We start from the raw sequence: 25,675 nt of genomic DNA, 5'->3' as shown, positions 1-25,675 counted from the left end.
CAATTGGTTGAGGGTGCAGGTTCAATCTTCGCCAACTTGCCTTAACAAAAAAAAAAAAAACTGTTCGCCCCTGCTATCCTGAAAAGCATTGAAGGACCTATCTCAAGTGATTTTTGAAGATACGATTTCTAAAGATACCTTTTGAACTACATCAAAATTGAATTTGACTGTATTCAGAAGGGCAGTCTACTAACTACTAAGGGCAGCTTTTTGCTTGAAATGTTTCTTTCTCATAAAGAGGACATTATATATTACTCCAAGTGAGATGATAAATTCTACCTCCTGTAGGATAATTCACGCAGTTTATAACATGAATCGTGGCAGACTTCAACGCTTTTCAACATCAAATCAGATTACAAGGGGTGCGAATTATCTTTCTGGGGGCGCAAATTTATCATCAGCCTTACTCCAATTAATGCCTATATATTTTGAGCTTCAAGCCCTGAAGCCCAAACGCATGGGCCCTTAAACCCATATTATAATTGTGTGCCCGAGCAGACAAACAGGCAACGGTTTAAGAATAGCAAAGATCTGCATCATTGCATGAGATTCAAGAGAAAAAATGAAAGTACTCAACCATTCTAGAGCTAACTAAACAAACTTGAGCCAGTTAAATATGTCAACCACAACAGTCTTTCCATTGTAGGATGTAGGCAGAGTAACATGCCATTTTCTTCATATCCAAAAATCTACAATGGGAGAAAAGAGTCATCCATTCCTCCAGTTTCATCTTAATGATATTCTTACAAAAAGCTTCATGGAAATGTCCAAAAAATCTCCCTGCTTGCTTAAACATATTCATATGACATCAGCTATCAGTCTCCCACTCCAACAGATATTGGTTTTCTTTTTTTATGAAAATAAAAATACTATGGGAGATAATAATGAAATCATGCTCTCATATAAAGATAGATTCTCTTGATGATTCTTTGGGTGATAATGCACCTGACCATCTTAGGCGTCAAATTTGGAGCCTTGTAACCCTCTCGCGTTGTAATAATGCTGTTTATTTGTAAAAAAGAAATGAAATATCATGTGGTCTTCTCGAGTGTTCTACGAAAACAAACCAGAAATTCTGTGTTTCCCTCTGCTCCCTTTAGAGGAGACTCTATCCACCCTTGGCTGGAGAACCCAAAATCTTCCACGCCTTTAATGATCCTCTCTAGAACCTGCACAGTATAATCCAATCGATAAACTATGCCATCTATGTGCATATAATTTATTTTTATTTTTTTTTCAATTTGCTATCACATAGGTACATTGATTTTTGTAAATTTGTTAGTATGATTGTATGATCATATCAGTTCTAGCATATTCAAATCCGCGTATATCCACAGAAAAATTCATTTGATTACTTCCAGAATTTCAAACAATCCAAAAAATTTTGAACATATAAATCTCTAGACATGAGAATGCTAACTGATATTGATCCTTTAATTATTTATTAATCACTGACTAATCAGCAATCCCAGAGGAAATTGTTTTAAACAGATATAACAGTGTAGGACTTCCATCACATTATGAAGTCATTGGATTTGTTGAGTGGCTATGTCTGCCTCTCATGTAACTCTTTTCTGTATTGGTTTCTCCTTTTGTTGAATAACCTTCTTTAATATATATATATATATATATATATATATATATATATATATATATATATATATATATTGGTGCAAACCTGGGAGGGCTTACAACAAACTACCCAAGATCTAATGGAGCTTGTGGGGATTAAACCTGCAAAGTGACATGCATAACATACCCAAATAAATGCAACACAAACATAATGATTTTAAACAACCCGGAAAACCGGAAAACCCACGTATGGTTAGATTTTGAGAGAAAACAAGATCAGTGCAACCTTATTCTAAATTAAGCAGCCTTTGAATAGAAACATTCCAATGCATTGAAGAGAGCACAAAAGGGCTAAATCTGAATTTATTCAAAAAAAACAGTGTGCTGTCCGGAAAATAAATAAACTAAAACTAGGGCCCACAAACATCAATCAAGGCTCAAGCACCCTAAAACAACAAGGAAATGATTATGGCTCAAATCTAGTGCAAAATATGGGTCAAGGAGGGAATGCAAATGGATTTCAGGGCTTCCGAAAGCTTACCGGAAAACGCAGCAGTGATTCATCAAAGGAAATACTCACATAACGGTCCAAGATGATGGGGGAGTGGTTGGTAAGCATGGATCTATGCGTGGACAGCAGTAACCTTCAAGAAAACCTTAGGAATGTGCAAGGGAATGGTGAAAAGAGATGGAATATTAGGGTAAAAGGAGATGTTTGAAGAAAATGAGATGAGAAGACAAGATTATAGATGAGAGAGATGAGAAGGGAGGAAGAAAGAGGGAGAAAACTCACCTTGGATGTGAGTTTTGAGGGGAGAAAATGCCCATGGCATGTGAAGAAGAAGAAGAAGAAGAGAAGGAGTAGCCGTCGGCTCTCTTGGGGTCCTTGCACTCTATTTTCAAAACTCCAAAAAAAACTAGGGTTTTCTCCTCCAAGCCTCTCTCATATACGTGAGATATGTGTTGGTGGACCCAAATCCCTCCCTATTTTCCCCATGTGCATAAAAGAACTTAAGTGAGCCTAAGTCCATTCTACCCCTCTCCTACTACTTATGAAAATAAGCCTTTTAAGGGTAAAAGGGTCTCAACCAATGAAATAAAAGGATAGGGGTAAGTGATGCTAGTGTATGTGTGCATGTGAGTGGGCCCTAGTGATGTGGACATCCTCTCACATCTAGGAGAAACCAAAAAAAATAGTAAATGAGTCCAATAACACTAAAATAATAATCTAATGGTCCATCAACTGAATAAAAGATGATCCAACGGTTGGATCACATCATATATATATATATATATATATATATATTATGAGAAAACGGTTCCTACACATATGTGTAGAGAGTCTCTACACACTAGCTTAAAATACAGTGGGGGCCCACATTGTTTGGGTGATCCAAGCCATCCATTTTAAAGGCCCTCACATAGATAGGGTGTCTACAAAAAATCAGATCCATAGGATCATCCCAACCCTACGATTTGTGGAGGTAAAATGGATGTCTTTAAACCTTCACAAATTAGTCCATTTTTTGCCTCCACAGTTTGAATGGTTAGGATGATCCTATGAATCTGATTTTTTGTGGACACCCTATCTATGTGAGGGCCTTAAAAATGAATGGTTTGGATCACCCAAATAATGTGCCCCCCACTCTATTTTAAGCTAGTGTGTAGATAACTTATCTACACATGTGTAGAACCGTTCTCTCTCTCTCTCTCTCTCTCTCTATATATATATATATATATATATATATATATATATATATATATATATGTAAGGGTTTCTGCGCTTAGAGTACAGAAACAGGGGTGGGCCACATTGTGTGTGGGGGGGGGGGGGGGGATCCAAAGCATTCATTTGATGGGCCCTTTCATGGATAGGGTGTCCACCAAAAATCAGCTCCATAGGATCACCATAGGGTGTCCATTTGTGGGGTGAAAATGGGCAGATTTGTGGACAAACAGTATCTGTCCATTTTCTCCCCCACAAATGGACACCCTAAGATAGTCCAATGGAGCTGATTTTTGGTACACCCCTCCATCCATGATGGGGCTTGTCAAATGAATGCTTAGGATCACCCCCCAATGTGGCCCCACCCCTGTTTCCAGCACTCGAGCACAGATAAGCTGCGCTTGAGCGCAGGGACCCTTCTCTCTCTCTCTCTCTCTCTCTCTCTCTCTCTCTCTCTTTATATATATATATATATATATATATATATATTTTTTTTATTTTTTTTTTGAAAAATCACAGTTTCATTGATACTATGGAGAATACATACTAGGGGTCCCTATTTGCATTACATAGAACCAATTAGGGTGGCCAGGAGCAAGGTTCTAGACCCGTAAAAAGAAAGAAAATCCATCTATTCCTAAATACCCCACAAGTTAGTGCGGACTCTTCTCAAGCCCATCCAAAAAGCCTTGAATATAAGAGGATGGGAAAACCTGTTCAGATTCTCCCACAGACCTTTCCAAAAAACTAGGGGAAGATCGAGATTCTATTTCGTCTTCTACAATTGCTAAGGCCAAATCTCTGCAAACATGTCATACATTGCTTCGATGTCTTCCATCCTCAGGCCGGCGACCCACACAGTTAAGGAAAGCATTGGCTATTGCCGATTCGTCATCATAAGCCATTCCTCCAATCTTGTCAACAATAGAGTGCAACACCATGATTTCTATAAAGAGGTTCCGCCATCGATTCCCCGGGCAAGAAGTTGATTCTTGGGGCTCTTCATCATCCATTTCTTGAGGAGTACCGCCTTAGAGTACCAAACAATCTTTGAATACAAGATTAGAATCGCCACGATACTATCATTAAGAGGCAGAGGAAACGCCGCCTAAAACAGAATCCCAAAAAATAATGCATACTTTCCTTTCCTTTCTCACTCCTCCCTTGAGAACAAATCTGACACCAGATATCTCCTTTCAATCTTTTGAAAGATTTGGGTGTTTTTTCATAGGCAAGCCTACGGTTGGATAACCGCCTCGTCGTACCCATAAAAGGCAGAGCGAGCACCGCCTATCCCAGAGTCCAAGAAAAATATGATTTCTTTCCTGATCTTGCTGACTTTTTCCAGGTATCATACCTGGCAAAATCTTTTGGAGTTCTTATAGCTATAACCAAAAAGCCACACGCCATCCATGAGTATCCCTATTTCCTTACTGACTCTACTAAGAATGAATGCACAAGTAACTGTATCTATACTAAGTGTTCTCGTCAAAACAAGTATTTAACCCTCCGTACCCCACCCACTGTAACCCAATAGCCAATTGTAACCGATATTAGGGCCTAACGTGTCAGATCTAATGATCCTTCATCAGTAAGAGATGAGGGCATTACGATAAAGGGTGGGCTTACCAATCCACTTGCCTTTGCCTTACCTTTTCCTTTGTTTTTGAAAGTGGCCCCTTACAAAATTCTGCTACAACCTCTTTTTGCTAGATTTTCCTCGTGGAATCAAAAGCAGATTTACCATTTTCCGGACAAATTCTGGTAGTCCCCTTTGTAGCAGTACGTAAGTACTTCCTTATCTCTGTAAAACATCATTTCCTTGACCAAGAACGAAAATGGCTGACATATCCTGATTGCCTCTTTAGCAATGAACCCTTCAATTTTGACCCTTTCCACCTTAGTAGGAATGTTAGAGGGGCCAGGCATGGAGGGAGATTTGAAATTTGAAAACGATGGGGCAGGTCCCGAGGGTCCGATGGCTCCCGGCCAGGAACTTTCGGTAAAGAAGCAGGCGACGACACCGACACCAAGTTTTCCAGGGGCTGAGAACCATGGTCTAAGGGGGCCACAATCCGGTGGGAACCTACTCAAAGGCGCTAAACCCATACTGCTTAGAGATTCAAGGCCAATTGTGTAGTTCTAACCGGAGATCTGGATTTGAATAGATGGTGGCAGAAACATCCACCATGGAGCAAGAATTTTAGCAGATACAAAGGTCATACATTGGTTGTGGTTCCCTTCCATTTTTACTTCAAGTACACGACCAAGAAGATTACCTAGAGCTTGAACTGTTGAAGTGGCCCATATATGAAGAGGAATGGCATAAAAATTGACCCAAAATTCCTCCATCCCCGGACAGAAATCTTTATTCCATGTGAGGAGGGAGTGAAGTTGATCACCCCACACCTTACTACTTTGTCCAGAATCTCTACAGCTTCTTCTTCCGATTCAAATATGAATAAAGACTTCATCTTTTGACAGAAAACATGGGCATGATAGGAAGGGAAGGTTCCAGTCTCTCTTAGCCCATAACCATAGATCATGAAGAGCCCCACACTTGTCTTTCATTTTCCCTATTAAGAAACTTTTAAGCGAAGATAATCTTGCCTCTACCTCCTTGCCTGATATAGAAAGGGCCGGAGTGTCTCCCCTAGGGAGCATGGAGATCGACCCCGAATTTGGCCAGCCACCATCTATCTTAATGTCCGTTTCAAGATTCAGACAGCTGGGTCCTGAAGGCTGGGACTTATCCTTAAATTCCATACGACATCTCCAACATCTGGCTCTCCAGCTAAAATTAAGATATTTACAGGAGAGGCAACACCAATAATCTACTATCCCATTTAAATCCCCCTTTTCAATTCATTTTTCTACCCACTTCCAGGATTTTAAGGGAATAATTCCAGGTATGGTCCCCCGATTGTGTTGTTTTTCCCACCGGCAACACCACCTCCATTTGAAGTTCCGGTAGGCGCATACCTCGCAAAACCAATCTCTCGATTCCACCGGCAACACCACCTCCCGAATCTTTTGGGATTGGCATCCCTTTATCTCTCTCCCTTGCATAGTATATGTCAAAATAACTTCTACGAGTCTCTCGGTTCTGTAACTCAACTAGTTGTGGTTCCTGTTATCCTAAATCTGCTATGATCCTAACCCAACAAAATCTCTTATATTGCAACCTCAAAAACCACTCATGAGTACTTTGATCATTTTAGGAAAAAAACATGGTATAGCCCTACGCTCAATAACTAAGAGACCACCCTCTCTCTCTCTCTCTCTCTCTCTCTCTCTCTCTCTATATATATATATATATATATATATATATATATATATATATATATGGGGTTTTTGCAAATGAAGTCTTCTACTTTGCTTTATTTGCAAAAAGAGTCTTCTAGTTCCACAATTTGCAAATAGAGTCATCACTTTTGGGTGGATTTTGCAGATCAAGTCATGCCATCAATTTATGACCAAAATACCCATGGTAGATTTTTTTACTCTTAACAAGCCCAAAATATCCTTTCAACGATGAAATTTATCTTTTAAAAAGACCAAAATACCCATGATGCTCACGGATATGTTTTGATAGGACAGGCCACACCAAGTCAACTCAAACCCATGATAGGGTGGGCTCATTTTTTTTACACCTATGCATACCATAGGCCAAGAATGCTATGATTGGGTAGGTCCCACGATCTCCACCCGATAAAAACTCTAAGAAAAGCTCTAAGACAAAAATTCTAAGAGTTTATATGGTCGGGCACCATATAAAAACTCTAAGAATGCTAGTGTATATAGAAGGAATTTTGGTCTTTTTATAAGATAGTTTGTCTTTTTAAATACTAGGACATTTTGGTCTTTTTATTAGAAAAGAAATCTACCACGGGCATTTTGGTCACAAACCAATGACATGACCTGATTTGCAAAATTCACTCAAACGTTACGACTCTATTTGCAAATTTTCAAACAAGAAGACTCTTTTTGCAAATAAAACAAAGGAAAGGACTTCTTTTGCAAACAACAACAACCCCCCCCCCCCCCCCCCCCCACACACACACATATATATATATATATATATATATATATATATATAGAGAGAGAGAGAGAGAGAGAGAGAGAGAGAGAGATTAAAGGGTTCCTGCGCTCGAGTACAAGAAACAAGGGTGGGGCCACATTGTTGGGGTGTGTACCAAAAATCAGCTTCATTTGATCATCATAGGGTGTCCATTTGTGGGGGTGAAAATGGGCAGTATCATATATATATATATATATATATATATATATATATATATATATATATATATATATATATTAACCCGTTCATTCTATACTACCTCACATAGATAGGGTGTTCCTAACAAACCAGCTCCATACCATAATCCTAACCATTCGATCTATAGGACCATAATCATAACCCATAACCCTAATCATAACCATAACCATAACCCTAAGCATAACCTATAAACTAAATGGGTTGGATGACTCAACCATGGGAGTAGTGGTTTCTGAGCTCTAGCTCGCGCCCCCATATATATATATATATATATATATAGTCATTGTTGTGCAGTCTTCTGATAAGCTTTTATTGACTCAACCAAACAAACTTGGAAACTGAAATACAGCTCTAGAAGCTTTTATTGGTTCAGTTTCACTGTACCAATCATAAAAGAGAATGGATACATACTTCTTGATGGACGGCAGGATCTCTAACAATTCCTCCTCCTCCGACCTGGGAAAACATCAAAATATTGAATTCAGTAATCAGCTTGATGTGTATATTCTTGTGCATGCACGGGTGCAGGTTTGAGTGTCCCATTATTTTTCTTTTTCATTTTTGGTATCTGATACTCAATATGGTATATGTGTGCCACTGCACACCAATGCGTGATATGTTCATCGACTGGGTGTCATGATGGATGGATTTCTTTATTTTATTCTTTGTGATTCCAGGTTGGAAAGCAGCGGTAAACATGCAAGTCCAAGGTTGAAGCACAAAACTCATCCAATTGAGCTACAAACTTAACCCCATTATATATGGAGTGGAGCATGGCCAAAAACTTTCATTGATCTAACAATTCTATCAATCCAACTGGAGGAATTCCATTTTTGGGTTATGGCACATCCCACGATGAGGCCCACTCAATGAATGGTCTAGAACACATACATGTCACATAAACCAGGTTAGAGTTCCTAATAATTAAAACATGGGATTTGTTAGGCAATTTCGCAAAAAGCCGTTTCGCGGCCCATTTTTTGAGGAGAGAACAGCTCCCTTAGACGTATTAAAGAAGTCAAACTGTTCTCTCCTGAAAAAATGGGCCGCGAAGTGGCTTTTCACTAAATTACCTAGCAAATCCCTAAAAAAAATTTAACAATCTTATGGTGACAAAGAGCTGACTTCTATTCAGAGAGTTTCTGAAAAATCAAACTCAGAGACTACAAATAATATTAAAGATAAAAACCAAACTGAGAGACTACAAATAACAATAAAGATATTTTCTTTCTTTCTGGTGGATAATAAAGATACAACACTAACGAAATTACTTTCACAGGCTTTGAGATCACCCCTTTTTAAACTGACCAAAGATATGAATGCTATGAATGGGGGCTTATTAACAGTGACAGTATTTTTGCTAACAAAATACACCAGAATAAAATAGACACCATGAGCGTCATACTAAAATTACTAACCTGAGATCTGCGAGCCTCAAATTGAGGTTTGACCAGTGTAACCAACGTAGATTCATTTTGCATGACGTTGACTACAGCAGGCATTACCTACATTTATAAAAAAAAAAAAAAAAAGATAAGAAGGAAAATTAAATAAGGCATGCCTATAGGCTGCAAACACACAAATCAAAACTCTCTCTATAGTGGTTCTAGAAATTCATTGAACTTTTATACTTAAAAGTACAACATATTGCTCTTTCTTTAAACTGACCAAATATACTAATGCTATGATTGAGGTCTCATTAAAAGTAACGGGTATTGTTGCTAACAAAAACTCCAGAATAAAACAACGATGCCATGAGTGTCATACTGAATTCACTAAGCTGAGATCTGTGAGCCTCAAATTGAGGTTTGACGAGTGTAACCAACATAGATTCACCATATGTTTTGAAGATTGAAATAGACTTTGACAAATATTGGTATTTGGAATTCCATGTTCAACTAAAAAAGTTGGTGAGTCAAGTGAATGAAAATAACTAGAAAAGAAGAGAAAAATCAAGAAAAATGAAATAAATAGAAAATTATAAGAGAAAAAGGGTAGTCACACAGCATGCATGCACGCCAGTGTTTAAAAACTCGTTGACTCGGGTCGGAACTCGGCCGAGTCGACTCGGAATGGTGGTGGCCGCATCAAGGAGTCACAGACTCGGCCGAGTCTGAGTCATGTCGAACGAGAATGATTCAGGAAAAAGAAAAAAAACAAGATTTCATGTGCAGAGTTGATTCAGAAAAAAAAAAGAAAAAACAAGGGCAACTATAAAATCTTACCTATACATTTTGGTAGGGAGTTGATTCACATTCATCTGGAGGAAAGCCCTACTTGATTTCTCGCACAAACGCCTTTCACCGTCGCTTAGCAAAAATTTGTTTTCACCGCCTGGTTTCGTTGGTTGTTTTCACATTGAAAAGAGGTTTCAAAGAAGAAAAGACTGTTTCACTTTTTCTCTTTCCTAGTGCTTAAAGATGCAAGAGATATGAGCCGTTGGATCATGCCATACTATCATGTCCTGTGTGGGACTCAAAAGTTGAAAAAATATAGGCGAGAATTGAATTTTTAAAGGGAAATCATATATTCAGCCATTTTTTACTTGGGAATTTGGGATAGCCTGAATAGCTATAAATATATTAAATGGGGATGTCCCAAGTAAACAAAAAGAGGGGGGGGGGGGGGGTATCTCATGCCTTATTTTCATTATGTGCTGGCACACGCTACTGCTGGATAGCTATTAAGGCAGGCTGAGCTGTCATGGCTACATGTGCTTTCACTAATCAACAAAGAAGAGAAGTGTCATATTTGACCTTTTATTTCATTTTTTTTTATGAAATCTGTGGAAGCGTCTTTGGGAAGTACGCCACAGCTGTTTCATCATGCCTCTTTAACGTTCATTTAAATCTTTGGCAAGTGATATACTTGTCGCATTTTTTTAACTTGGGACAACCCCTTGTAGTTTATTTATGACTACTCTTTTGCACTAGAGGGGGCTGTCTCCAGTAAAAAGGAGGCATAATATATCATTTTTCTGAATCTATTACTAATCTGCTAGGTAATTTTGCAAAAAGTTATTTAGTGGGACACTTTTGCAATAGAGACCAGCCACCTGGTAGCATATTTTGTCTTATTCATTTAATGAATCTGAGGTTATTGTTCTTTTAATACTTATTACTTTTTATCTCATTTCTATATTTTTTATATTTATTTTATTTATTTATTTTTTTTAAAAAGTTTACAACTCATATGACTTTGCCGCGTCAGCCGCATTATTGGCCTCGTCCGTGTCGAGTCGACAAGGATTTTCTTTGGCCGCGTTCCGTGTCATAACCGCATTTTTAAACACTGATGCACGACCACACATGTGTGTGTCAATGCATTTTGATACGTAACAACTTGATTGGAGGGAACCTAAATGCTATTCAGCGGTAAAATAGTCCCCACACAGAGATGACCGAGACACTCCTTTATCAAGTCTTTATGCAACCTCATTTGCTTCCCATGAATTTTGATGGAAAGAAATATTCAAACCCTCACCAAGTTTAGAAACTCCCCGCTTATGTTTGCCAAACTCCATCAACCTGGACTTTCTATGACGCTCAAGATCCCCCTAGCGGTCACAAAGAAGCTGAAAAAAATCCAAATGCTCTGTTTGGATGCCGGGTTTTTTTTTTTCCTGGGATTTATGTGGGTAAAGGTAGGAGACAAAAGAGGGGACAAGCATTAATTAGAGAAAGATATTATGATGAGTGGAGAGAGAGGGTAGAGAGAGAAAGAGAGAACACCCTTTTCAAGACAAGATTTTGCTGATGTCAGCAAGAAAAAGCTGATGTGACCACTAAACCTTTACCCACATAAATCCTGGGAACAAAAAAAACACAGCAACCAAACAGAGCAAAAGGGATTCCTTTGGGAAGAAAAGGAGAACGAAGAAATATTAAAACATTTGGAGAGATGGACACAAGTGTGTTTAACTAAGAAAGAAGGAGGTATGGGAATTGGAAATTTAATCAGAAGGAATAAGGCTCTCTTGAGAAAATGGCTTCGACACTTTGGTATGGAAAGAACGTTCATTGGAGAAAGGTCATCAAAAGTACGGAGAAGCAAAGGGCAGGTGGACTAGGCAGAGGTCAAGGCTCGGGGGCATGGAGGTCCATTTATCCTCTTTTTGACATTTTTTTTCAGTGAATTAGATTTAGGGTAAGGGATGGGAAGAGCATGGGTTTCTGGAGTGATAGGCGGTTAGGAATTATCCTGTTGTTCTATAATTTCCCTTGCCTTTTTAGGATTGTCAGGAAAAAATGTTATGGTATTCGAGTGTTTTCAAAGGGTTGGGGAAAGGATGGTGATGGGGTAGAGTTGTCCAGCAACCTTACAGACCATGAGATTATTTACTATTCGAACCTGTTGTACAGATTGGAGGAGATCTATATCCTTATGGATCAACCTAATCACAAGTTATGTGCCCCAGAATCTAATGGCGTATTCTCAATAAAATCGCTATTTAGATTTTTGGGCAATCCATTAGCATCTTCCTTTACTTGGTAGAATATTCGGAAACCCCACATACCTCCAAGAGTTCAAGTTTTTGATAAATGACGATTCTTAACAGCGTCAACACGCAGGATAGGCAAAAAGATCGACATATTTTTGGCAAACAAGTGTTAACTTTGCGATTCGGATGAGGAATTCACTACTCATATTTTCATTCAATGCATATTCGCTTCTCTCATATGGAACTAGGTTCTTAGTTGGCTAGGAGTTAATTGGGCTTTTCCGAATTCGATCAAAGAGATACCGTGGAATTGGAGAATACCGGTTTTGACTCTTTTGGTATAACACTTTGGCACCTCATGTCGTTTGCTATTTTCTAGATTTTTTGGAAGAAGAGGAATCAAACATCTTTGAAGGTACACAATCCACTCATGATATGATGGTTTGGCAAATCAGATCAACAGTTGTCTCTTGGGCTCTTCTAACATCATTCTTTTCAAGATACACGACAGACATCGTCATTAGGAGCTAGAACACAGTCTTGAAAGGTAGCATCCCCTTGGTAACCCTGGAAAGGCAGGCATTGGAGGCGTATTTAGGAATTGTTCCGGAGACATTATCTACTCTTTTGTGGGCCCTATCAGCATCATACATTCAATAGAAGCCGAGGACTGTGACCTTCACAAAGGATTGATCATTTTCACCAAGACACATGGAAGGTAGATTGGAAGCAGAAAGCGAATCCTTTAACACTGTCTTATGGGCTAAAGGGATTAGCAATGGCCCGTGGAGAGTCACCAATCTTACGGATGAAATAAAAGATATGCATATATTTGGTGTTTGCTCTTTTTCTCTCATTCCAACATTTTCAACAATAAAAAGGATCAAATTTGATCGAGCCATGTTCATGTCAAAAGAGACCACTACGAAATCGGAGAGTAGTAATTTACACAACCTACCTGCATCTTGAAAATAAAAGCACCTTCAATTTCAACAAAATGAAAAAACAACTGTGAAGCTTTTTACATAACCTCAAAAGTGATATTTCTGTACGCTTTCTTTTCTTTCCTTGGGATTTTAATTTCTGTATTCATCATATCAAAGACAACTATGTCTACATTTTGGAATTCATGATTGTCTCTTTCTGTTTATCTTTATAGTTATCTAACATAAACAGTAATGCTAATAGTCAACATGATTCAGAAAACATCGAGAATGAGCTCAAAAAGGGCACGGGAAAGAGTGATAGCAAGTATGAGAAATTATGAGAATCCACCCACATCATTTCAAAATAACAAAACATGGTCAAGTTCAACATTTCTAGTTCATCCATCGATCAAATGTGTCATTAGGAGAAGGGCAATTTAATTGCTTCTGTTGAGAGAGGAAAGAAGAGATGAGAATGAGAGAAGGAAAGAGTGAGTTGGAGAGAACTTCCCCTCACTTATGTATTTATATAAAAAGAGAGAGTACAAAGACTAAACAACCCTTAGGAACATATACATACTTTTAACACTCCCCTGCAAGCTCCTAGCTTGTTACAACTTACAAATATCATTTAGTTTAGCTTTACTCAAAGACTTAGTAATAACATCAGCTAGCTGATCCGCCGAACAAGTGAAAGTAGTATATATCTCAATCTTCTGGATTGTCTGGCGTATGAAATTGCAGTCCACCTCTATGTGCTTGGTTCGCTCATGAAAGATAGGATTCCAGAGAGGGATGGGTTGTCGGGATGGGTGAGAATGGCATTCCGGCGAGGTTTAAAGGTGATGCGGTGTCGGGATGGGTGTCAGCTAGGGTTTTGGTTTGTCGGGTTTGGGTTGGGGACGTGGGGACAATTGAGATGAGTTGAGAAGAGCTAGGGTTTTGGGGTGTGGAGGCAGTGAGGGCGTGGAGCTAGGGTTTTGGGCGTGGTGGTGGAGGAAGGGAAGACTATGGAAGAAGAAGAATAGGAGATGAGTTGTTCTCCAATGTTGGTCCCTAGGCACCACAACCCTAGGGCTCTGATACCATGTTGAAAGAGGAAAGAAGAGATGAGAATGAGAGAAGGAAAGAGTGAGTTGGAGAGAACTCCCCCCCCACTTATGTATTTATATAAAGAGAGAAAGAGTACAGAGACTAAACTACGCTTAGGCACATATACATACTTCTAATAGCTTCAAACATTAAAAGAAAATATACTGGAAAATATAATAGCATACCGATATGGCTCATATATGAAAGCATACCAGAAGTATAGAAATGAAAGAAAGATCCAGAGTCACCAAATCCACTTTTTGGGGAAGCCCAGAAAGATATCTTAAATTTGTCCGTTCTATAACGCTGACACGTTCATCCCGACGAATTTTGTCAGCCACCTAAAGAAGTATTCGACAGATATTATTTTCATAAAGAAGTCAGCATCTGTTGCAAGAACTAGCAGTAATCACAAAGCACGGTGAAAACAATAAGAAAAGAAAAAGTATAAACCGTTTAAAGCAAACACCTGAATCATTAAAACCTAGAATCAGGTAAACCATAAAATTTACACCAACACTAAACTTGTCAAAAGATATACTATGAGCAATATGTGCTTGGATGTTTCTGCATTATTTGGAATAGATAGGCATTTTCTTAGCAATAGTGATATCGTTTTCTTCAAAAGTAGGATAAACGGAAGAAAACTGTGAGTTTAAGAAAGAAGTCCAACAGGATACTATGCCAAAGGACCTCACTTACAAAGATCACGTCCCTCATTACGAGCTTGTACACACGCTTCTAAAGCCACCCGATTAGCTACTGCACCAGGTGCATTTCCCCAAACCGGATGATTATGAATTACTTCCATTTCATATAATATTTTACCAGGTTAAGAAGATAAAATATCAAATCACGGCTCATTCGAATTATGGTTCGAAATGGAATCAAGAATTTATGTGAAATCCCCGGTATTTTCGACCGCGACAACCCAATATAGGGATGACCTTTTCTTTGATTGTTTTTCTCTTATTTATATGGTTAAATAAATAAATATCACAAGCCCTTTTAGAAGATTGTTTTGGATATAGTAAAAGCCCTCTAATTAAGGCTCTGGCTGATGAGCCGATGCACACTTTCAATTAGGGCACAACATTTATTTTGTTTCTGTTAACTTACCAACTTCTCCAATAGCTTAAGCTGTTGGAGAAAGGCGTTATTTATCTTTTATACTAACACTCCCCCGCACGTGTGGCCCACTTGGCAAACACGTGGCACATGTGGTCCCACTTTGGGCCGACCATCGGGTTTTTGCTATCCGGGAGGTTTGAACTCGAGACCTTTGGCTCTGATACCATGTTAACTTACCAACTTCTCCAATAGCTTAAGTTGTTGGAGAAAGGCGTTATTTATCTTTTATACTTTAACAGTTTCCACACCCATTTTGTTTAACCTTTCTTGAAGTCACTTTTTTTCAATGAATTTCACCGTGATCACTTTCTTCTTCAAGGAGTGTAATAGACTACAGAGCTTCCATCCTGCAAGACATGGGTGCCAATGGCTTTTCCAGCTCAGAAACCTTCACAGTGATTGTTTTTAAGTGATTATAAGTCCAGGAAATCATGTTTTGGTGGAGGATGTTGGTGTCTTCTCTAAGGCCTTCTATCTCAGATAAGCCATTTACTGAGCCTTCCAAGGAAGAGGGTTAATGGGTGCTTATGTCCGGATACCCACTTTTGCCTTGAAAAGGAGCCTTCACTTTGCAGGATCATGAGTGATGATCCATAAGAATAAATATCATGATCACTATCAAGGTAGAAGAGGAAAAAGAAGCCTTAGATGATAATAAACTACCATTAAAAAAATGATAATAAACTTTGTTAGCTACCGATATACATGCTTAATCAAGTTTAAATCAACACCTAAAATCTTAACATCTAAAAGAAGCTTTTCATTGAGATTTGCACCATAGTATTTCGACATCATTACCTCCATCCCATCAAGTTTGAACTACACCAGACGAGTGACTGTGTTAACTGGTTAACAAAGAAACAACTTCAAGGCTGAAATTAGGACATCCCATGATCTGAGAATAGTCAATAGAGGCTGATATTTGGACATCTCATTATCTGAGATGAGAAGGGTTGAAATTTGATTTAATAGCTTCTCATTAGGTAACTTAACAACCCTCTTAATTTCCGTTTTATCCCAACGGCTCCTGATGAAAAGTACTTCTCGTCATATCCTTAGCATGGTAGCTGAAGTCTGAGATGAAGTTCCAAGGAAGAGAGCGAGGAGGAGAGAGGAAGGAGTTTGGATGTGAAATTTGTGCATAAACTCCACGCACGATATTGTTTATAATGAAGGGTTTTACATAAAAAAATAAAAAAGATGTATGCATGATGGGGGGTAAAAATTGAACAGCCCCTCGGATGATTACATGTAGCGCCGCCACCGTACCGAACCACTCGGTCCTACCCGCGGGTGAACCTGGCTCGAAGTGGCATTGTCCCGGCCTCCTCTCCCAAGTAGCCTTCCAAGCTACTCGGCATCTTCCACAAGGAAGCTCCCTGACATCCCATCACCACCATGACCTGACGATCTGCTCCAAATCCCATCTCCGCTGTACCAGAACCTGTTTCAACCAGCCGCCAACCTATCACTGCTGGATCTCCTATCTTGTCGTATCATCTTCCAGGACCGTACAAGCATGCACTTCCACGCCGACATCTACAGCGATATATGAGGTCCACGTCACTGCCACATTGCGCCTAGTATATTGGAACTCCCGCCTACAAAAAGGGGGATACCCTCAAAAAAAAAAGGACCGGCCTTTGGCATTCCATCCCCTTGGTAAGACAACTCCCTCATCATCCAGGACCGTACACGCATGCACTTCCACGCCGATATCTACAACGATATATGAGGTCCACATCACTGCCACATCACGCCTAGTATATTGGAACTCCCGCCTACAAAAAGGGGGATACCCTCACGAAAAAAAGGACCGACCTTTGGCATTCCGCCCCCTTGGTAAGACAACTCCCTCATGTGCGCATACTTGCGGAGAATATTGGCAATCTCTTTGTCTTACCTCCGTTCAGTTCTCCTTTCTCTTGGTGTCTAACTTGAGTGTCGAAGGGTTCTCCGGAGTTCCGACTCTGGGTGGTCCTTAACCTTTTGTCTGTAGATGCAGGTCGCAGGTTGACCCCGCCCACCGAGCAGAACCCAACAAGAGGCAGGACCCACACATCAGGGCCGTTCGCACCCAAATACAGATTCGAGCGGCATCAATACGCTTGGGAATACAGTAAAAGAGATAAAGGGTAAATTACAGTTATACCACAAGGAAGTGTGCACAGAACGCAGTTGCACCTTCAACTCTAATATTTTCTCTCAGGAGCATAGATATCTATCGTGCCAACTTGGATAATCAAGCTTTCCCAAGGACCTTGGTTAGGAGATCCGCCAATTGGTCTTCAGTTTTCACATGAGCAGCAATAATTTTGGAAGCCACCTTCTCACAAATGAGGTGACAGTCGATTTCAATGTGCTTGTTTCTTTAATGGTAAACAGGGTTGTTGGCAATGTGAAGTGAGGCCTGGTTGTTTCCAACTTTCCATATAAGTTAATTGGAAGGGGGACGGTATGGCCAACTCAAAGAGTAATATATGAATACATAAAGCTTCACAAGTGTCATCAGACATGGCCTTATATTTAGCTTCTGCACTAGATTGAGCAATCATATTATGCTTCTTACTCTTCCATGTAACTAAATTTCCTCCGACGAATACACAATGGTTACAGACAGATCATCGATCATTGGAAGATCCAGCCACACAAAACAACAAAACAACAAAACGAGGTTGTTTGCTCTCAATCTCACCCTCCTTATCAGAACAGATCACCCTTCTGCAATGCAAGGCCTATATGTTACGTAGTAGCCAAGGATTAGTTTAATACATTAGGTTTTTCGATTTGTTTGGGAAACAAACGATTGACAAGAAAAGATCTTTGATTACAATTAAAAGGAACAATGTCAAATAGACCAAGATCAAATTTCGAATCATTTCTTGGTGAACAAGATCTACCACAATCTCTTTGATCCCTACTTTTATGTGCCAAAATAAACAGAGATTAGGTAGGGAAGTATAGTTTTTTGAAATGAGAATCAAAAGAGGGGGGGGGGGGGGGGGGGAGAGAGAGAGAGAGAGAGAGATCATTCTTTGGAAGAATCCGTTTCTCTTCAAGCTTTCATTCTTCATTCCACTTATTTGTTCCTTCATATACCTCCCCACCAATAAACAGAGACAAATGGGAATAACCAAACCACATCTACAAAATGCTGCTTGATGGTGGGGTAGCATGAGTTGTTTCCAGTGAAGGAGTGAGCAGTTCTTGAGGATCTGCCACCTCGATGACTGATATGTTTGTAGTAGTAGAAGATGGTTGAGGATTTTGTGCTACAAAAGTGGTCATAACCACAAGAGGAATCATGACTGGCGGTTGTTTAGGTGTCGTAGACTAGTTGTCAAAGTTTCCATAACCTGGTGGCACAACACCATAAGAGAAACTGATTAGTGCTAGCTTCTTGTTGTTTTGGCTGACATCAATGAAGATCTCCACCTTGGAGCGGCCATGATTTCTGTACACAATCCCCTTTATTGGACTGGACTTTAGATAACGAAGAATCCAAACTTCCGTTGAGCACCTTCCTTACCCACTATGGGCCAATTTGCTTTCCACCCCTACACGGTGTTTACAGATACATAACTAATAGTATTCGTGGAATATAGTGAGGAAAAAATTCCATCCCTTTGTGATCATAGACATCTTCACAAACTCTAAAGTCCATCTAAATTGTCGCACCATTACAAATAGGTCATTCAAAAAGCCAAAACAATCACTTAATAGAACAAGTAACAATGAGCAACAATGTAAGTATTCGACTTGCTAAGGTTAAAGGCGGACCTAATGGAATTGTACTAGTAGGGGAGGGAGAGGGGATCCCAGAGTAGAGGAAAAAGTGGCAATCCAAAGTGAGATAGAAAATTATCGAGACTAAGTTGTGAAAATGCAACTCCTACTTTAGAAGGATTACAATCAAACATAGAAATGTCCAAGCCAGTTGCTAAAATTTCATGCTTAGAAAATTTAAGCATGGGAGCTTACAATTTTTGCAATCGACTAGCAAATCTTTTGTGATGATTTAATGTATGGGAATTAGTAAATACGAGATATATAGTTACGGTAGGGATTTTTGGTTTATGCCTTTTCTTTTATATGAAGTTCTGTACTTACAAAAAGCAGATGTAAGCATGGATATGTAGAGTGTCTTGAACTTTCTTCAAAAGAAACAAGCATTGGCAGTATAGTGTTCCTTCTCCCATATCCATAGTAAAGGAAACACTATCATTTAGCTAATTTGATGTGTCTTGCACAGCATTGATGTGTTGGCATGATATGTCTAGTTTGCAGTCTTTCCTTTTTTATTAATGGCAAGTTTGCACTCTTTCCTTTCTTCTTCTTCTTTTTTTTCTTCTTTTCGCTCCCTTTTTCTTGTAATGTTGAAGTCCTCTTTGGCTTGCTGTTTTTAAATAAAAAATTCCATTTGCTCGGGAAAAAAGCTTTTGTAGTAGAAATAAGAAAAATTAAAACATGGGTAAAGCCATGGTTTGAAATTTCGCCCAAATTTCGGATTTCGGCCAGGACCGAAACCGAATGTACCTTGATTCGGTGTCGGCCCCGAATTTCAGCAATTTAGGCCCAAATTTCGGATATTTAAAAAAAAAAAAAATTTCCTGAAATTCTGAATATTTAGCCAAAATTTCGGCTAAATATTCAGAAATTCCTAAAGCTGAGTAAAGCACCATTCCTAAAGCTGCATGGATGATATTGGAAAGTAAATAATTTCTTTAGCACACATAAGGGAATCAATGGCGCTTCTATTCGGATGAAGATAACTAAATTTTTATTTGTTGTGCTAGGAAAAAATAATTAACACGAGCATTTAACTTTTTCCTTTCCTGTGTGTATACCAAGTGACAGATTATAATCTCCAAATGCTTCCACCCTCATGTATTTCAAGAAGTTTAAGAGCAACTCTCAAACTGAAATATATGAAGCCCTTCAAAAAAAAAAAACTCTCAAAGTGAAATTTCAAGAGTAAAATTTAAAGATACCTGTCCATAGCCTACATCAATGCCGTAGACAAATGATGCACCATATTGAAGCAAACAATCAGTAAATCCTCCAGTAGAAAGTCCTGAATCAAGCGCCACTTTTCCAGAAACGTCAACTCCTAGTTGTTCAATGGCAGCCTCTAACTTGTGTCCTGCTCTGGATTAGAAACATGAAAATAAGACAATAAAGAAATCCTTGTATAGTTTTTCCATGGTAGCTTAGAGAATGCAACTAAAAGTTTTAAATGGCTAGATAGGCAGTTTCCAGAGGTATTCACCTACATACATATTTTGGAACTTCGGCCATTATCTCTACAATAGCTTTGTCTGATATAGGTGTTCCAGCCTTGTTTACTACTTTCCCATCCACAAAAACTTTTCCTGAAAAAGAGGCTTTTTGGATCAGATAGAAATGAAAAGAAAAGGAGAGATAAGAGTAAAAAACAAGGTTTTCATGTAATATATGGTTTTGTAATGGCGAGGAAATATGTGCCGGCTGTTACTCTGCAAACCATTCAACTAAAAGTAAAAAACTGAAAAGAAAATGAACCAAAAAAAAAACACATTTTCATGCAAAAATAAGGGGAATATAGTTATGTAATGGTGAGAAAGACTGAGAATGGCGTGTTAAATGCCACAGTCCAAGTCATTCAACCAAACGTAAGACATGGGCATCATAGGTGGACTTTACATAAAATTATACATGTTTCAAGTTCAAATAGACATGCATAAAGTCATGCCTGCGTGGATTAAATATACACAAGTTATATGGGCACAGATACATCCAGTGTGACCTCTACCAGATTCTTAACCAAAAGTTCTAGGTTTTAGATGAAAATTGCATGTGATTGAGGATAAATTCAATCATATTGATCTCTAGCTGTAACAGAAGCATATACGCTAATAGGTGGTTGGAAATTTAATCATACTTTGCCATTCTAAAAAAATTAATCATATTCAGGGAAACTTAGGTTGCTTTCATTGGGTCAATATGCAGTACTAGTAATTTGGTAGGCTTGTGATAGTGGTTACTCGCACAGTGATAGCGGATCAATCCCCATAAGGTATTGTTTCTAGCATGTGTGGTATGAACCACATTCTGTAGTTTAGATAATAGTAACTCCAACAATTTCTTTATCCTCAACGCCCCTATTTCTGGGATTTTTTTCTTCTGAAAATGGTAGCCAGATTTATTTATAACAAAGTAAAAGACCGAGATGGTCCGTACACAGAGAGATGCTACAATAAACAAAAGCTAGAAGAAAACAAGGGATATCAGGGAGGGAGAGAGTCATAAAGCACGAAAGACTCCAAGGAGACTCCCGCTTTAGCAAGACCGCCACCGCATTGGCGGAACGGCGCACATGCTGAAAGGCGGAACAGCGCACATGCTGAAAAGCAACAGAGTAGGATTTCACCAAATCTACCATTTCATCAAATAAGCTGTTAAATCTCCACGGTGGATTAAGAGGACCACTAAGCCATCTAATCACATTCAATGAGTCCCTTTCCAACACAACATTATCAACCCCATCTTCTATGGTCAATAACTTCGATGATCTTCGATGGTAATATGGGTATCCAAAGTACAAACAAGATGGATGTTTGACATCCCAACCATTCTTGTTAGTCCCGAGGACCATCCTAGACACCCATACCTAGCTCATTCATGCCTCTATTCTTAAATGCTTAATTGACCGAGTCAACATTACACTTCATCATGCAACTATTGTCCGGAAACTTTGAACGCCCAGGTGGGCAATGTTATACAAGAAGCAGACTGACCTACTGATGGAAATATGTCTCATATGTGAAGTTATTTCTATCGCTGATCCTAGTTGTTATGCTTACATAACAAATGTAACAGACACATGATCACAATAACAATAAACAAAGAAAGAAAACTAACCCATATGTGCAAATATAAACATCCATATAAAATGACCAAGAGGCCACACCAAGGTCTAACATGTAACATGTGGCTTAGAAACTTGCCAAAAACATGAATTGGGCCCTTTTTTTGGTAGGTAAGCTGAGATCTAAACTATGACCTCAAGGTTTAAATTGGGCCCTATCCTATCTATGTTTAATTTTTCATCCAGAATAAATTTGGATGAAATTTATAACACATTAAAAGACCTTTTACCAAAAAAGGCTGAAATTAACAAAAACATGAAGAAACATAAATTTAATCTCACAGATAAACAGGAATTTCAGATTTCCATTAAAGAAAGACTGGTTGAGTCAGCTAAAGGCTATTCAGCCTAGCCTGCAAGCAACTTAGCACTTCATGATTCCCAACCAATCTTCGGAAATAGAGAGAAAAGAGTGCTTGCAACTGACCCTGTATGATCCATGATTGTATGAAAGTTCGACTGTATTGCTGAAACCTTTCGAGACATATCTCATCCAATCTCCTCCTCCTGAAAAAAAAAAGAGCAACACTTAACATATGAAATGACAATTTTTGGGTTAAAAATAAGAAGGATACGCTGATCAAAGTGATCTTCATGTAAGCATATCAAGATAAGGATGAAACTGAAATAAGAAAAAAAGAGAAGTGTGACACACTGTAGAAAACACTGCTAGATTTATAACAAGGTCACCATATAAATTATAGAACCAAACTTAGAAGTGAAGCTGTTGAATCAATGTTTTTTACAGTATAATTTCTACATATGTACTCTTCTAAATACAATCCACGATATTCAAACAAAAAGACATGTGTACAGCATTGCTTCAAGCACACCTAAAGCCATAATATTGCCTTATTGTACACACTATGAGGAACCAAGTTCTTTCTTTTTCGTCATGTTATTGGCATTTATATCTATTATTTATACATTTCTAGTTTATTCTATTAAATAGACGTAGGGTCTCAGGATTAGACTCACTGCATTCAAACCTTATATCCATTTCTGGAATCAATCAATGTTTAATGTCCACTTTACTAGCTTAAATCTTCACATCTCATTTGTTAAGTTGGGTGTCTTGAATTAAACCCGGTTGGGTCCGAAATATTGTGTGCGACCCAGATAAGGCCGCTTGGCCCGGCCCGTTTTAAGTGATTTCGGCCCGTTAAGAGCAAGTTTGGGCCCACCTTATAAAAGGGGGTTTTAGGGCTTATTTTCGTATTCTTATCTTTGAAGAGGGTTGAGAGCTCAAAATGGGGGAAAAAGGGTGTGCTGGGTTTCATGCGGGTTTGGTGAGAGATTTTGATCATCTCTTGTAATCTCCTGTCAATATAGTGGATTTTCTCATTGCCTCTGCCGTGGATGTAGGCTTTGCCGAACCACGTTAAACTTTGTGTCTTTGTGAGTTGCTTGTGTTTTGCTCTTCGTTTTACTTTGCCATAGAAATCGCAGATCATTAAAGAGGAGAGATTTTTCATAACATCATGTTATCCAAACACTTGGTCAAACTGAAAGACAAAGTGCTCATCATCAAGCTCATGGTTTGATGCAAGTCAAAACGTAGTCGAAGAAAATCCTAGTCGACTCGGCACAACACAGTCGAGTACTCGGTTGATGCGGCTGAGTACTCGATTGACGCAGTCATAACTCAGGAGAGTCAAAGGAGTTTTTATTGACTCCGTAGTGCAAAACGTGGAACGAGGACAAGGGTAAAGGTAGTCGACTTGGGGGAGTCCACGATGACGCGGGGGAGTTTTAAAACTATGGTTTGATAAACAAAGTTCTGCATTTCTAATACATCATATGTATAGTCATTCTTATACCCTTAAATGTGTATGTCTACTCATGAATAGTCTATCTAATGCCTTGAACAATCCAGTTTGCAGAACTATGCATTTCCTGCAAATTGGACCCTTCTCCTTTGATCATGAAGAAGTATCTTTGATAAATAATCCTCAAGCTAATAAAATTTATCAAGCCAGTTTCAGAATCCTGTACTGCTTATTTTTTTATAAACCAAACCTCAATTTAATAGAGAAACATCATAGCCAAAGAAGGGAAGCTTACTTCTTCTTTGGTTGAATTTTTTCGAATTTTGCAGTGGCAAAAGTTCTCAGAGGGTATGAATGTAAATGAGTATCGACCCATGTCACTGAAAAAATCAGAGAAAATGAGAAGATGGGTATGTGTATAAGGTGATAAATCAGTAGAAAAGGAAGACCCAAGTTAGAAAAAGTACCTGCAAGTTTGGTTCTATTTGATTTGGAGAAAAAGGAGAAACATGAGAAGGAGCGGGACATGGGAAGCCTCAATAGTTCCATAGCCATATTTCTTCTCCCCATTTTCTCTACTAAACCACATCCATCTATAAATTGAAGACCCTAAAATGGATGGACCCGGTCCCATTTTATAAAATTGGGCCCACTCCCATGGATTCAACATGATCTCGGATCTAGTTGGGTTGGCCAAATCAATTTAATTTCGGGTTGGGCATTGAGGCCTCGGGCAACCCGACCGGGCCTGAATCCAACTCTGCCACTAATTTTTATACCAATTTCAGAAAGATATTTGCTGTAAGACACTAAGACTAGTATAGTCGAGTATTTTAAAAAAAGTATTGCATGGCCCACATCATAGGATGATCCAAACTGTCCATTTGATGGGCCGCAACGTTGATGTTTCCAGAAAAAATATATTTCCGATGATCCTAGCCCTCCGATCTGCAGAGGAACTGCATATTATGGAAACCTTTGTAGTTCTGAGAGCTGGGATCATCCAATGGAAATGATTTTTTAGGGCTGAACCTTTTTATGTTGTGGCCCATCAAATGGACCGTTTAGACGATCTTATGGTGTGGGCAGAGAATACTTTTTAAAAAAAAATACTCGACTGTACTAATCTTACACCATATAAAAACTGTAAAACTAATGGGAAAAAAATAGACGAGTGCTGAACCATATGTGCCTGTATTCCAATAAAGGTGGTGTTTATATAGACAGAGAATTTATATGGTGGCCGACCGTGAAAAATTACAAGGGCAGGTTGCACCAGATCAGAAAAGGTGGTTTGACCAGATCAAAAATCAAGGGATGTTGACCGACCATGAAAATTACAAGGCAGGTTGCACCAGATCAAAAAAGGTGGTTTGACCAGATCAAAAATCAAGGGGCCCCTTGTAATTTTCACGGCCGGGTATCTTATAAAAACTCTATATAGACATTACAAGATTTTAATCATCCCTAATTTATGGGATTTATAAAGAATGTGTAAGATACAATAAAAAAGTACCTAAAATGCATAGGCAACATCGAAATCACGCCAAAGTTAATGCTCCGAATCATGCCAAAGTTGATGCCCGAATCATGCAAAACCTGGAGGTGGAAATCATGCTCAAGATGGCATATGTCTCGTGCAAGTCATGCCAAATTTGAGGATGGAAATCATGCCCAATCTGGCATGCAAATCACACAGAAAATAGAAACCACAATAAAAACTCCAATTTCAAAATCATAAGGTGATGATTTTTTTGTATTTTTGTATTTTTCCCGTGCAAACCCAAACGCAATCCAATCCATCCTGACCTAACTCGGCCTGACTTGGAAAA

General features: G+C 38.8%; 1 protein-coding gene across 3 annotated transcripts; it reads right to left on the bottom strand.

The window, feature by feature from the left end:
- Positions 1 to 615: 615 nt before the first annotated feature.
- LOC143858690 (bacterial hemolysin-like protein) lies at positions 616 to 24,468 on the bottom strand. 3 transcript variants are annotated; one of them, XM_077369405.1, is made up of 9 exons: positions 24,311 to 24,468; positions 24,139 to 24,223; positions 22,502 to 22,581; positions 20,437 to 20,539; positions 20,159 to 20,315; positions 14,249 to 14,377; positions 8,996 to 9,082; positions 7,989 to 8,033; positions 616 to 1,169 (listed from the first exon to the last, which is right to left on the bottom strand). In XM_077369405.1, the coding sequence occupies exons 1-9, from the start codon at positions 24,411 to 24,413 to the stop codon at positions 1,032 to 1,034; spliced, it is 927 nt and encodes a 308-aa protein (XP_077225520.1). In that variant the 5' UTR covers positions 24,414 to 24,468; the 3' UTR covers positions 616 to 1,031. The 3 variants fall into 3 exon arrangements, with proteins under 3 accessions (XP_077225520.1, XP_077225521.1, XP_077225522.1); XM_077369406.1 differs by having other exon boundaries at positions 22,502 to 22,578; XM_077369407.1 differs by lacking the exon at positions 14,249 to 14,377.
- Between the last annotated feature and the right edge of the window lie 1,207 nt (positions 24,469 to 25,675).

Source organism: Tasmannia lanceolata, unplaced genomic scaffold (assembly GCF_043159265.1).
Source record: "Tasmannia lanceolata isolate RefF3 unplaced genomic scaffold, GAP_Taslan_0.1 ptg000026l, whole genome shotgun sequence".
Taxonomy (NCBI): domain Eukaryota; kingdom Viridiplantae; phylum Streptophyta; class Magnoliopsida; order Canellales; family Winteraceae; genus Tasmannia; species Tasmannia lanceolata.
Note: the sequence above shows the minus strand (reverse complement) of the source record. Positions and strands in the feature narration are given on the sequence as shown.

Bases quoted from the DNA above. Each gene is read 5' to 3' on its own strand.
- LOC143858690 (XM_077369405.1), bottom strand. From the start codon at position 24,413: ATGGGGAGAAGAAATATGGCTATGGAACTATTGAGGCTTCCCATGTCC. The intron at 9,083-14,248 runs GTATGCTTTCAT...TTATAAATGTAG, and splicing joins CTTTCATTTCTATACTTCTG to GTAATGCCTGCTGTAGTCAA. The intron at 8,034-8,995 runs GTTAGTAATTTT...ATGTTTTCCCAG, and splicing joins TTGAGGCTCGCAGATCTCAG to GTCGGAGGAGGAGGAATTGT.